This window comes from Castor canadensis, chromosome 2 (genome assembly GCF_047511655.1).
Source record: "Castor canadensis chromosome 2, mCasCan1.hap1v2, whole genome shotgun sequence".
Lineage (NCBI taxonomy): Eukaryota > Metazoa > Chordata > Mammalia > Rodentia > Castoridae > Castor > Castor canadensis.
In genome coordinates this window covers 138826403-138841043 of record NC_133387.1, presented here as the reverse complement: position 1 = coordinate 138841043, position 14641 = coordinate 138826403, and the positions used below count along the sequence as shown (strand labels likewise).

At 40.3% G+C, this 14641-nt stretch overlaps 1 protein-coding gene across 2 annotated transcripts in view; it reads left to right on the top strand.

Annotated features, from left to right (window-relative positions):
- Shc4 (SHC adaptor protein 4) overlaps window positions 1-14641 on the top strand; it is a 123944-nt gene that overhangs the window by 30522 nt on the left and 78781 nt on the right. For both annotated transcript variants that reach the window (XM_074065907.1, XM_020160548.2), the window contains exon 2: window positions 8268-8338. In XM_074065907.1, coding sequence (XP_073922008.1) covers window positions 8268-8338 — 71 coding nt within the window. The remainder of the gene's footprint in view (window positions 1-8267; window positions 8339-14641) is intronic.

Sequence of the window (14641 nt, the reverse complement as noted above, 5' to 3'; positions counted from 1 at the left end):
GGACTCTCAACTATCCTCCATCAGTCTGTATGTCTACTCTTACCTCAGGGCCACACTATCTTGATGTATAGCTGGATAATAAGTTTCGAAATTAGGATATGTGAGTCATCCAAGTTTGTTCTTTTGCAAGATCATATTGTCTATTCTAGATCATTTGAATTTCCACATGAGTTTTAGAATCAGTTCGTTAATTTCTGCAAAGAAACCATCTGGAATTTTGATAGTTGTGTTGAATTTGTAGATCAGTTTTGAGAGCATTACTACTCAAACAATATTAAATCTTCTGATTCATGAACATGAGCTGCCTTTCCATTTATTTAGCTCCAAATTTTTTAAACAATATTTCACAGCTTTCCAAAGTATATTTTGCTTCTATTTTGTTAAACTTATTCATAAGTATTTTTGTTTGTTTGTTTCTATAGTTTCAGTTTGAATTGATGGTTTTAACACTAGGAAAATTCACGAAGCTGGATATCTAACTTCTGTTGATAAATCAGAATATCTGGTTTCCTAGATGGCAGCATGGGACTAGAGTGAGCAGTATGGGCCTCTTCCTTTTTTGTAGGCAAGGAGGTTCTAATGTTGTCCTAATCTCGCTACTTTCTTATATCTGGCTTAATGCATGTTATTATTAAGTATTGAGTTTTGACCTTTACAATTGTTCTTTGGGGGAAATTTAAATTAGATAAGGTTCAATTTGAAAGGGGGATTAATATTATCTAAACCTTCATTATGACATTTTTATATATATGCATCCTGTTCTACTTCAAAAGCTACTTCAAGCTGTGTCTAACTTGCTCATCTCAAGAACATCTTTGAGCCAGGTTTTGTACAGAGGATTCAATGAAGAAACAGATACCCTCTAAGCTTTATGAGGGATATCAACACATTGACCATGTGAGCATTTAAAATTTCAAAAAATTAGAAATTCATACAATGTATAGAGGAGACTCCAGAAAAGCAAGTGGTCAAGCCTGTGGGTAGAGAAGAAGAGACCAGGTTTCATAGAAGTGACTTTTGCATTTGCTGATAAATGACGGGTATTTGCTGATGGATGTGGCTAAAAGGGATGGTTCAAGGTGAAGAGGCAGGGGGAAGGGTAGTTCTGAATCAAAACTTGATGAGTTTAGAAAAGTGACTAGAGGGCAAGAGAGAGAGGAAAAGGCTGAAGAGTTCAGCAGAGGCTGAATAATTATAACTCCTGTCCATCATGCTAAGAAAGCTGGATCTTTTCCTGAGGACCAGTGTTTTCTCCAAGTGTGGTTCTGGCATCATCTGTAGCAGGATGACCTTCATGCTTATTAGAATGTGGTTTTCCAGAATTACTGACGAAGGATCTCAGAGCCCAGGAATGTGCTTTTTAAAATTCGCTGTTTAAGTGTCCCATGTAGTTATGAAGTTCTCTAAAATTTGAGAAACTCTGCTTTAAGGATGAGGGCATGCCAGAGTTTTAAGTTGGAATGGGATGGGCTAGGATGGAATGATAGCATGCCAGATATACATTTTAGTAATGCATTGGCTGCACTGGGAAAGACAGATTTGGAGTGGGACACCACTGACCCCATCTTAGGGAGAGCTATGCTTTAAAGTCAGCACTAACTATAAATGAGGTAGAATAAAGAATGAACTGGGCCATCCCAGAAATCTCCAATATCTGTCCACGTGAACCACAAAGGATCAGAATCAATGTCTTGTTTTTTTTTTTGCGTGTTTAAGGAAATCCTCTTTCCCCAGGGCAGGTGAGGTAAAATCTAGTTTGGGGAGTATGGTTGGGAAGCTGGGTGGGTGGGGGAATGAACAAAGATACTCTTCTCTGCCTGCCAGATGGATATGGTTGAATTCATGTACATTGAACATGCATGTGAGCCCACTGTATTACAACTAAGAGATAGAAGGTGCTTGAACTAGGATGGTAAAAGTTGGGGCAGGGTGCGGAGTTGAGGGGGAAAAAGAGACAGAAGATATGAGGGATGATACAGAGAAAGGATGGAGTTTAAGTCCTAATTGGATGAGAAGTTGAAAGAAAGGGAAAACTGCCTTTTTGGTTTATATAACTAGATAGATAGTGATACTACTGATTTGAGACCAGAAATATAAACAGGGAAATTTGGATGTGTTAGAGTTGATATGCAAGTAGAATATTCATGTACTTAAATGACTTGGAAGAGGGAGAGAGCTTAGGCTTCAAGTTTGTGGGTCATCATCAGTACCACGTTGTAATTGAACATGGAAGAATATACATGCTAGAGATTGATTTTCTTGGACTGGCGTTGAACCTGGGAATAAGACCCTTTTAAAAATTTCCCTGGTGGTTCTAATATACAGCCAGGGTTGTAAACCATGGTGTAGAGAAGGAATTGTTGTTAAAAGAAAACACAGAGGGTTGAAAAAGGAGCCAGCAAAGGTGACTGAGAAAGAACAGGAAAGAACAGTCAGAGGAGAAAGATGATAACTTGGAGGAAGGTTCTCACCAAACAAAGGGGTTCAGAGGAAAAATAAAGGGGTGTGTAGAGATAGCATTTCATGAATGGGCGAGGAGGAAGCAGTTGTTGCTCAGGCAGTATCTGTCAGGGGACTGTTGAGACCAGAAGCTTCACTGTGGGGCTAGGCATGATGGTGCAGACTGAGAGCTGTAATTCCAGCACTCAGGAGGCTGACGCAGGAGGACGGTGAGTTTAAGACTAGCCTGGGCCACATAGGGAGACCCTATTCCAAAGCAAACAAACAAAACCAAACTTTAGTATGGTGAATTGAGATATGAGTGGAAAGTAAAGAAATGGAATGAATGTCTCAGGGTTATGAAGGGAATGTCTTTCCTCCATACCTAGGTTTTTTTTTTTTTAAACAGAAAGACTAGAATATATATAAGGATAGCAGAAAAATCTTGCAGTGTCTTCTTGCTCACTTGGTAGCCTCTACCATTTTTATTTATAGGATACATGATTATATCCTGTTCTTCAGTGTTTGTTTCATAAATGTTTTCTTCCTTATATTATTACTCTTATTTATCAAGTGCATGCCTTAAATTCTCTTGAATAATATTCTCCCATACTCTGAGCACAGGGGAATGTATGTTGTAAGGAAGGGAATATGCCACTGATTAAAAAAAAAAAGAATTACCCCTTCTTAATAAACTATAGTCCCTACAGGTAAAGTGGTAACCTTCATTTAGTTTTCTAACTCTAAAATACTACATACTTATTTTTAAAAAGATGAACAGTAAAAAAGTATAAAGAAAAGGTGAAAAGCTGCCCCTCCCCCAGTTCCAGAGGCAACCACTGTCAATGTACTGCAGACATTCTTACCTAGGAGGTAAAAATACATCTGTTTCCCATAGGTCATCATTCTGTAAGAGAATCAAGATGAGATGTTCCCATAAACTAGCTATCATTCTTTCCCTCTGAAAACCACAGTGATTTCTTAACTGGAATGCATTGCTCAAGATACACATAGCCATGAATTGGCTGTTCACCTCTTCCTGGGAGCAAGTGACTGAAGCTCAGACAGTACAAAAATATTATTACTGCCTTGGGGCATGCAGGGGGTGAGCAGGCTAGGAGTTAGGCAAGCCCTCTGCCAGATGCTCAATGGAAAGGTTGTGTGAGCACTGCTGAAGCTCTGCCACTTTCTCACCTACTCTGTATGCTTCTAAATAAAGGTCTTCTATCCTCTCCTCACCACAGGGTCAGGAATCATGGACTGTCTTCTGTTTCATGTGTCACCTCCTGTGGTCCCAGGAGTTCACATCTACTGTCACAACTGGGGCCCTCAGTCTCATCACTGTGTTCTTAACCTGGGTAGAACAAAGGAAGGGGGACTGGTTACCAGCCTGGAGAACCCTTTCCCCTTTTGCTTTTTCTGTCATACAGGATCCCAGCCATGGGGCTCTATAATAAACCCCAATTCAGTTTCAGTGAATAGATGAAACTGAGCTGGTGCTTCTCTTTTATAAGCTTTAATTTCCTCATCTATTAAATGGAGTTAACAACAATGACTCACTTCATAAAAAGAAGATAAGTCACCTCTTTCCATGGTTCTCCTATCTTTATGGGGCTGGGTTTCTTAAGAAACCGTATCTTATGCAGATCTGCATTTAATAAATGAATGAGAGGTATTGTTATTCTGGTTTATCTCTAACAAACGAAACTTCTCCCTCAGGCCTTGCTCTCTAGCCACTCTCTGCTTAAGGAGTTATGTAGGACTGAAACAAACAAGTGGATGGATTGCTTTTATGCACCACCCCTTCCCCACGTCCTCACAACAATGGTTTCTAAGTAAAAAGGATCGTGAGAAGACCAGCTCCATTCAGGGTTTCGGGGGGTATTGTGCCAAAAGTCATTTGTGTTCTCCTCAATGTGTTCCAGTAGTGGGAATTGTACTCATTGTCAGTCATCTTCCGCCATGACTCACCTTTCTTCAGAACCCTGCATTGTGTCACAGTGAGGTTGGTCAAGGTGTCCCCCTGGGCAATTGCTGATTGGTGACTGTAAATCAAAAAAGAGGTTAACATGAAGGGAAGGGGCTCCTGCAGCAGTGCCTGTGCCTGCCTTAGGTGGAAGGAGACTAGACCGTCATTGCTATGAAGTGTGATTATGAAAACAACCTTGGAACAACCTTCTCTCCCTTTTCCTTCTACATCCATAACCCGGATCCCTCTGTGAATGATTCATTTCATCCGGCTGAGAGCTGTGCCCACTCTGATGTCCTCCCCTATACAGACCTTGGACCTCATCAGCCTTTTGGTGTCTCTGTCCTAGCTAGCTCCCTTTTCTCTTTGTCCCCTCCTATTCAGACATGCAGCCTTCTCTTCTTTCCTTTTAAAGTTTACACCATTCACTCTGTCCTTCAGGACTGGCTATACCAGTCTGAGGTGGGGACAGAGTAAATTACTGAGAAATCTAGAAACCTGTCTGTACTGCCTGAGTCTCCTTCTGAGACTTTAGTGTTCCTGTTCACCTCATTTGTCCTCCAGCTTGAAGAGACTGGTCAAACCTTCACGTCCCTCTGTCTCTTCTCCCCTCTCTGCTCATTTCAAAGGTATGGTAGAGCTGAACATCAGATGCTTTCTTTATTCTTTGAGCCAGTGTTTATTGAGGACTGCCAGGTGCTAGGCATGGTCCCAAGTGCTGGGAACATGGTGGTGGCCAAAGACATCCTCTAGGGTGCTTACAGCTGAGGGGATTACAAGCAAATTAACAAGTAAACCTGATTCTCTTCAGTGACAAGTAGGGGCTGTGATGAAGGGTAGCATGGAGGAAACTGAAGGGGGTTCAGTTGAATTAACACCTGAAGGATTAAGAAGAATCACACCTGTAGAGTAAAGGGGGAAAAGTTAGGCAGAGAGAACAGCAGGTGCCAGAGGCCTGCCTTTATGAAGAGTTGGGTGGGCTTGATGAAAAGGAAGGAGGCCAACATGGCAGTAAAGTGCAGAGGTGGAGAGAAACCCCAAAGGGGTAAGTGGGGTGGCGGGAAACACGGAGTGGGGGTTATAGTAGCAAGCTTGTCTCGATGATAGGTGTTAGGGGTTTTAAACAGTGGAGACAGGTGATCCAATATGCATTCATATCACCATAGTGGGGTGGACACTGATAAGCCAGTGGTATCACCTGTCTTGAGTCAGTGTCTTACAGCTGTAGGGAAAGTCATCACCCACCTCTGCACCAACTAGGTGTCTTGGGATATTGGAGCTATAGCCTAGACCTCCTCCTCAAACTTGGTGCTTGTCTCCACTTTTTCCAGGGCTGGGAGTGTAGGAGACAGGGAACAGAGTCAGGCTCCACAACAGAAGAGGGAACTAAAGGTCAGGAGAGGCCAGACCAGCCATTGAGGCCACGCAGACTGCCCTTTCCATCTGCCTCTACGTGTAATCTCTGATGACAGTTCTGGAATGAGCTTTCTAATGTACCCCTAAATCTAGCTTTTTTTCTCTATTAATCCTTTTTATTTCTTCAGTACAAGTGTCTACAGATCACTAATTTCCCTGCAGTACTCAAACCTTGGGAAATTAAGTATGAATGGGACAGAACAAAATACCCAAAATGTTTCTCATATTAATATTACAGAGTTCAAGAGGAGTGGGACTAAGGGATCTGGCAAGGTATGTCTCCTCAGCATTAGACTTGAGACAACTCTTAGGCACTCAGCTGGTCTTAGAGTGTTACATCTACAGAATCCACTCAGGAATTCTGTAAGAAATGTCTGGGGTACACCCTGCCTCTCTCCTCCCCAGCTCCTGTCGTCTTTCCATTATACTTCTATTTTCAAACAGAGGGAGGCTGGACTGCCTCCAAAAGAAAACTAAACAGGAAGCATATCATTTCCAAGGAGCTGACAGATCACTTTCAATCAGACTGCTTGGCTCACATCACATTTCCAAGGCAATTCTCGGAGAAACACTCTCCCTAGTCAAATAAGTCTCTGCTAAGAGGATTTCTTCCCACAGCCTCACCTGGTAAAGCTACACAGAGCACTACATCTGCTTCCTTAGGCTTCATCTCTCTCCAGGATCCAGAATTCAATTTTCAACTGCCAGCCTGTTATTTCCTGGCTACCCCACCAGTGTCTTGTAGTCAGTGGGTCCCAAACCAATTCATCGTCTTTCCCTTCCTGCTTTCCCGCTCCTGTTATGGCGTTGCTCTTCCCTCTGCTGCCCCTGTTGGAAATATCTGAGTCATCCTTGACTCATCCTTCTCTCTTCTCGATAGCAAATCAGTTGCTGAATCCTGTAGTATCTATTTCCATAATGTCACTTGAGTCTGTCCCCTCCTCCCACTTGCTATCATCCTTCTTCTGAGCGGGTTGTCATTACTTTCCTCTCCACAGGGAGCATCCTAACTTTTCTCCTTGCTGTTAACCCACCAGCTGACTTAAGCCTCTTCAAACCCACATCACAGCAGGTTGTTACCAGCAAGCCAACATGGCTCCCCACTGCTGTCACATTCAGTAGAAACTGTCTCTAGTAGAACTATTTGAGGGGACTTGGGAGAACTGTTTGAGTGGAAGAGAGAATGTTACAGAGTGAATAATATTGAAGTAGGTTGCATCAGTGTATGAAGATGGTATAATGAAATACACTGAAAGCTGTGGAAAAATAGGGTTTAGGGGAATTACAGAAAGAGTACTAGAGGGGGTGAATCTGATTAAAATAGAGTATATGTGTGTGAAACACCATAGTGAAGCCCCTTTGAACCACTAATATACACATAAAAAATAAATGACAGTAATGTAAAATAGTTCCTGCTCAGAGTTGAGTGGGAAGGGGAAGGGTGAAAAGAAAGTTTGAAAAAGGGCAAATATGGTTGATGTATTTTATATACTGGTATGAAAACAGAACAATGAAACCCCTTGAAATTGTTTTAAGAAGGGGGGAAGGGATGAGGAAGAATGATGGAGGAGGTGAACCTAATCAAGGAACATCATAAGCATATATGGAAATGCCACAATGAAATCCTCTTGTACAACTAATATATGCGCGGGTGTGTGCGTACACACACACACGCACACTGTCTTTTTGCTGTATAAGTCACAATTCCCTTTCCAACATTCCATTTTCAAGCTAAACTTACCAATCACTGGTGTGGGACATGACTAGTTTTTTCTTTTCTTAAATTGCCTTGATATTTTGATGATCTTGCAAAAGAGGAATAATCTTCTTAATGTTACTAAATTCTGTCTTTCATGCAGTTATGTGCTTTTTGTAAGCATACAAGCTTGTTGCAAATTTAAGCTTATTATAAGGAACTTATCCAAGCTCCTTAGGAGATTGTATTATTTGTCTCACATTTAATTTTGCTTCCTCTAACATTTGGGCACATAGCTATCCTAGGCATTGTTCTTAAAGCTTTACATGTGTGAAATAATTTAGCTCTCATAATGATTCTTATTATATTTCCATTTTATCAATGATAAAAATGTGATGCAGAATGCAGAAAAGTTGAATAATTGGCTGAGGTTCCATAATGAAAAAATGGCAGAGCCGGGATGCATATCCATACCATCTGTCCCCAGAATTCATACTCTTAACCACAGAACCCACACTTGTCTTCATTCCCTGCATTCCTGATATTATAGTTTGGATTTAGCTGATGTTTTCTAACTGGACTGAGGCATAAGGCGTGAGTCCATTAGTGGGCAGAAATACCATTGGTAGTTGGAGTGTGCAAATGTAACTTGATAGCAGGAGCTGACTTAAGGTGTTTCCCACGCAGTCACTAAGGCACAGCTTTGTGGTCTTTTTGTCCTACTTCTTTTTCTTTTTCTTATTCTAGTACATGGGCTGTATTGAAGTGCTGCAATCAATGAGGTCACTGGATTTTGGAATGAGAACCCAAGTTACAAGGTAAGAGACCAAAAATTGGAAAGACTTTAAGTTTAAAGTCACAATAGTTTCTCCTGAAGAAATTTCATGCAAGTCTTTGTGGATTTTTATCCATATGGTTGAATATAGATAGACTGTACCTGACTGACCTTGCATGAGTGGTTTTATCTTATGTGAAAATTTTCCAACTGTGTGTAAAAGCATCTGTGTTCCATCTGAGGACTAATAAGTTGTTTCAGTCTACAGAAATAACTGGCTTCCCAGGTATTAAGGTATTTATAATTATGCCTGGAAATAGGATATTTCAGAGTCAAAGAGATAGTTGAAAATAAGACTGGGCAAGAACTCATCATCAAAAAGCCCAACTATGTCCATTTATGCCATCACTGACATAAGAACCTTTCTGATTCTCCCTCCTGTTTGTACAATGAGTTGCATGGAAAAGTTGAACCAGAGGAACCAGGTCAGGCTTTAATCCAGGGTAGCCCTAGAATAGTTCCTAAGAACTCCTATGTTCTTAGAGGAAGAAATCGGGATCCTGGTTATATGGGGCTCATGTAAGAGGCAGCCATTCAGACGCAGTTCATTAAAGCCAAGTTCTCAGCAAAGATGGAAGGGAGACTAAGTGTGTACCGGTGAGTGGTAAAGTTGTGAGGTGAAAGGGATGAGGTAAGGAGACTGAATTGAGAAGTGATTCAGAAAGAAGCCTTGGGCATCTGTTGTACATGGTGCCAGCTGTGTCTCAGGGGCAAGCTATAGCGCCCTTCTGGATCTGCGGTTGAAGGCCACCTGTTTCAAAGGTGAATATTCTCATTATGAAAAAAGGATAATTGTCCTAATGTTCATCCCATGCAATTCTAGGAAAAGTACTGTCATCCCAAAATGTGATATAAGCCTTAATGTGATTAAGGCTTTTTAAGAGAATAACCCTATACAATAATATATTACGGACTCTGAGAACTCCTGTGCTATAATTTTTAAAAATCCTAACTTTATCTCAAGATCTTCTAAATTAATTTGGCTCAAGAATCTGTGTTTCATTTAACACAAAGGAACAACTCATATATCCATAGATTTCCGTGAAATGCACTTTGTAAAATGCTGGTTTGGACTCTCCACCTTATCACGCATTCAAATCTGCCTTTCTTCTTTGCACCAATTCTTGTTACTCTCTTTGGAGTTAGACAAATGACATATAATCCCATTTTTGTATGCTTGGTCTCTATCTCAGTCCCTGGAACATGGAAGAGGCTCAGTAGGTATTTATTGAAATACACGTCTTTTCTTCAGGCCCTCCTCTCATCTTGCCATTTGACTGGCAAATTCAATAAGGTGTGTATCCTCTGGACAGATGTCTTACTGTTTTTATGGGACCAAGATAAGAAAATGGCTCGCTTTCCCTACAACCTCCATTTTCCTCCCTATTTCTCAAATATACTCTTCTTCCTGTTCTTTTAATTTTTCCTTCTTTTTCCTGTTCTCCCTTCTTCTCTCAACCTTTCTATGTTGACCACTATTCAAGTTACTTTGTTGTCAATTTTCATGGATGCTATCATTAAAACATTACTGCTGAATCAGGCTCAGCAGTAAATTATTGAATTCAACTTTTTAAATTTAAAATTTCATATATTCACAAAATTTCTTCATTTAACTCATTTCTGTTTAGTACAAGAAAAAAGTTTCAACATACCAGTTATGATTCCAAAAGAATTTTATTTTGTGTGATTACAGCTATTTCCAGATGTTTACCATCAAACACAAGATAATTCAGGTGTGAATGCTAATAAATTAGTACCACTAATGGCCACTACAGATACAGATTAAAGGCTAATGTCCCACCCATGGTAAATATCTCACTAGCTCCACATGGCAAATAATATAGTGACAGCAACATGACATCATGGTCAGTAAGAGGACTCATGATTAAAGTGTACCAGCAGGGACAGCATTGAACTCAGAGGAGGAAGATGGAGTAGAATTCTTTTCTTTGTGAGGGGCATTTCTGTCAGTTGTCTAAGGGCTGAATCCACAGCACCCTGAACACAGAAAATACCCCAGTGAGAGGAGAGAAAAAGAAAAGAATCAGAGGCCATTACTTTCTCAGCAATTCCCAGATTTCACCCCTTCTAAAGCTCTCACCATACTTCTCTACCTCGACTCCAGGTTTAGTCCCTGGGGGAGCCTAGGAGGTGGCTCTCGGAGGTGTTCCTCTGCTAATTCCTATTCAGGCATTCATCCTGTGATGGATTCAGGCCCAGATCTCAATTGTTAGCAATGGAGTATTCATGGAAAAGGGCAAAGGAAGAGGCTTTTCCTGATAGTAAAGAGAAACAAGCTCATTCAAAAAATAATGACTTACAGTCACAGTTTACTACAAATGGTCTGGAAAATAGCATCAAAAGGAAATAAGAGAAGAGGGAAAGTAAAAGCCATGTTGCTGATGATATAGCCATTTTCTTTTCCTATAAAATGTCCTCATCACAGTTTTTAAAATAAAGTCAAAACGAATCAACAAGAAGTCCTCACTTAATCTAAACTGAGAAACACACCACACACACACACACAACACATAAGAAATCAGGTCATTAAAACCTAAAGCTCAGCCTCCCTTCCTGATTAACCATCCGTATCATGAAAAGAAGAAAGTTTTCCCTCTCCCTCTAAGTCTTGCTTATGTGTAGGTAGGACAGATTCTGAAGGAGAAACAGACACATCAAGGTAAACCCAATAATTGGAGCTGATGAGAAAAGCTTGGCTTTCAACCCAAAGCAGAGAACTTTTTATTTCGAGCCCCAAGGAAATTATAGAGGTTACATTTAGTTCATCACCACAGTACCTAATCTACCCTAAGGTGTAGGGCACACTGTGGGCGGGAGGGATCTCCAAACCCTTGTCTTACTACTCTGTCCTCTTCCAGTACTTAGTACCCCTACATTTGTGATTCATATTTGGTAATAACATCAGCCAAACTAAGTGAAAATAGGACAGGCTCTTCCAGGAGCAGCCAGGAAGCTGTGACTCACAGTGGGTTTACCTCATTTGACTTGATTGTGACCCCTGGGAGTTGTCAGAGAATGGGTGGCAAGTGTGCACTTTTGGGGTCCTGACTTACGATTCTTTTTCTCTAGCTGATCACAATAGGTAGCATTTTGTGGTTTATCGCCCCCATTCCATTCCATAGGGGATAAAAACCTCCGAGTAGTATAGCGGTTTTTGTTTGTTTTTTTTTTGAAGTGCTGCTATAATCAGTAAGCAGGCTGTTTGGTGATTTGGTACGAGTAAGGCAACGAGGAAGCTGAGATCATAATTCAGAAGACTTTGTAATTGGGCTAATTTCCTGTTGGTTATGTTATTGCTCCTCGGCAGTGATTCTGCAAATTTAATTCGCTATCTTGAAAATTGTGATTCTGTGCTTCAACAGGACATTAAAGGCAGTTCTTTAGAGACAAACGGCATGCCTCTTCTGTCTCTCTTTCTCATGGAAATGCAACCATTGGATGCAAAGAAGATCCAAGGTCCAACTGAACATTTCTACAAGGGTGATGTGTGTGGTTTTTAAGAAAAGTGAACATTCGTAGGAAAGATATTCTGTAGAGGTCAAATATCTGCATGTTAGGTGGCTAAATTAAGACACCTGTTTGTTTGAACATACTGGCATTTATCTCCATTTCATGACAATTGTAGAATCAGGTCTGGTCACAGCGGTGCGAGGATAAGTATGTATCTCTATCTAACTTTCGAAGTAGTTAAGCAGCAGATAATATGTGGATATGATTTTGTGTTTACTTAGGGTGAGACCATGGGGTAGGAGTAGGACTGCAGTCCATGGGGTAAAATAAAGATCACCACAGGGCCCATAAAAGGTAAGTCTATTAACTTACTAGGAAGGGAACACTCCCCAGTGAAAAAATGTACTGACAAGAGTGCTAAGGTAAAAAAAAGTCAGGAGTTTTAAACTTCTGGCTTAGGCATTCCTGCTAAGGATTGAGAACAAGTCCCAAGGCTAAGATGGTATGTGCACAGTTGGTTAAAACATGCTTCATTGTTCATTGATCAGGAAAGAGAGTTAAGACTTCAGTAAGAGTCTAGTGTCCTAATGTCAGAGTTCATGACCTTTATCATCAGGATAGAACAATAAATCACAATTATACATACATAACATACAAATATGGTATTTCCTAAGTAAGCACTGGTATAAGTGGAACTATTTATTTCACACATGTGCAGATGACACAAGGCCCTTGATGGATGTTTGATGTGTTCACATGAGTGTGCGGACAGTGACCTTTCCTGGTTTCAAGTTTCACTGCTCTTCAGTTTTTCACAACCTTCAGTTCCTCACCTTTTACTTGAGACAGGTGAAATAATCAATTAAATTCCTTTTAGTAGTCTTCAAAGATCTAATGAAAAAATGTTTTTATCACTTGGGAAGAGTTTCTTGAAGCATGACAGAGTCTAAGACAGAGAGACAAAGTATGGAAGTCATCTGCACCCTTTTTTCAGTCACCAGCACAGTGTTTCACATAGCAGGTACATGGTTACTATTTGAGTGGGCAGATGTAAGGTCAAGAAGTATATTTAATTGTTTTAGCAATTCACAGACAGGAAAAAAGTATATGGTTAGGAGTTAATATGCAGAATATATAAAACACTCCTATAACCAACAATAAAAAAACAAAGAACCTTATTCCAAAAAATATTGGCAAAGGACATGAATAGACATTTTTCTGAAGAAGATATGCAGCCATACTGTGTAATTCCACTTTTATACGAGGTACCAATAGTAGTCAAATCCAGAATGGTAATTGCCCAGGGCTATGGGGAGGAGAGAATGGGGAAGTTAGTATTTAATGGAGTTTCATTTGGAGAAGATGAAAATTGTTCTGGAGATGGATGGTGGCAGTGGTTACACAGCAACATGAATGTACTTAATGCTGAAATGTACACCTAAAATGGTTAAGGGAAATTTTTATATTATGAATATTTATTATATATATTTAAAAGTATAGCTGCTAGAGTTTAGATTTTAGAGCACTGGAGTATTCAATATCATACAAGTTAATTTTATTCTATTAAAAATGGTGCAAAGCCACTGAGAGAAGGAAAATTGAGGCTTTAGGGTTCCTAGCAATTTCTATTGCATATGGAGTTTGGTAAGGAGTACATAAGGCCTCTTCTAATTTATTTTGGCCCAACCAAAAGCCACACTGGCACAGACAACTGTGGCAGGAAAGTGGGAAGAGTAGGTAACAATAGCTAGTGCTTGTTAGCACTGCACAGAGCTGTTGTGTTCATGGCCTCCTGTGAAGCACACAGTCACCATGAACCGTGAAAGCTTATGATTTCCCCTTCCAAAGCAGGGGAAGTTGAGGCTCTGAGAACATAGGTGAACATCCTAAGACCACACAGTTATTTTGCTTGGCCAACTCCAGGTAATCTAAGTCCTTTTTCCATAGCACTTAATGCTACTTAGTGACATTGCTTTGGTTTGAACCTAAGAAACTCTTCTTGTGGCAGTGAGTAGATAAGGTGGTTGGAGTCAACTAAAGGCGAAAAAGGCAAAACTGAGCCATCTTTTTTTTTTGTAGCACTGGAATTTGAACTCAGGGCTCACATCTTGAGTCACTCCACCAGCCCTATTTTTGTGATAGGTTTTTGCAAGATAGGGTCTCATGAACTATTTGCCTGGGATGGCTTTGAACCACAATCCTCCTGATCTCTGGCTTTTGAGTAGCTAGGATTACAGTCATGAGCCACCGGCATCTGGCCCTGAGCCATCTTTAATGATTATTTTAAGCTAGCTTCTGCACTGCAAAGGAACCTCTCAATAGAGTGCAGAGACAATCTACAGAATGGGAGAAAATATGTGCAAACTATACATCTGACAAAGGGTAATATGTAAGGAACTCCAAAACTCAATAGCAAAAACCCAAATAACCCAACTTAAAAGTGGGCAAGAGACCTAAATAGCCTTTTCTCAAAAGAAGACATACAAATGGCCAACAGGTTTATGAAGAAATGCTCAATATCATTAATCATCAGGAAAATGCAAATCAAAGTCACAATGAGATCACATCACCCCAGTAAGAATGGCTATTATCAAAAAGAGTAAAGTCATGAGTGCAAGGATCCCTTGCACTTGGCGTGAATATAAATTAATACAGCCATTGTGGAAAACAGCATGGATGTTCCTCAAAAAATTAAAAGTAAAACTACCATACAATCCAGCCATCCACTGCTGGGTATATATTCAAATGAAATGGAATCAGTAGGTCGAAGAGACATCTACATTTGGGCTGGCAGAGTTGCTCATGTGGCAGATTG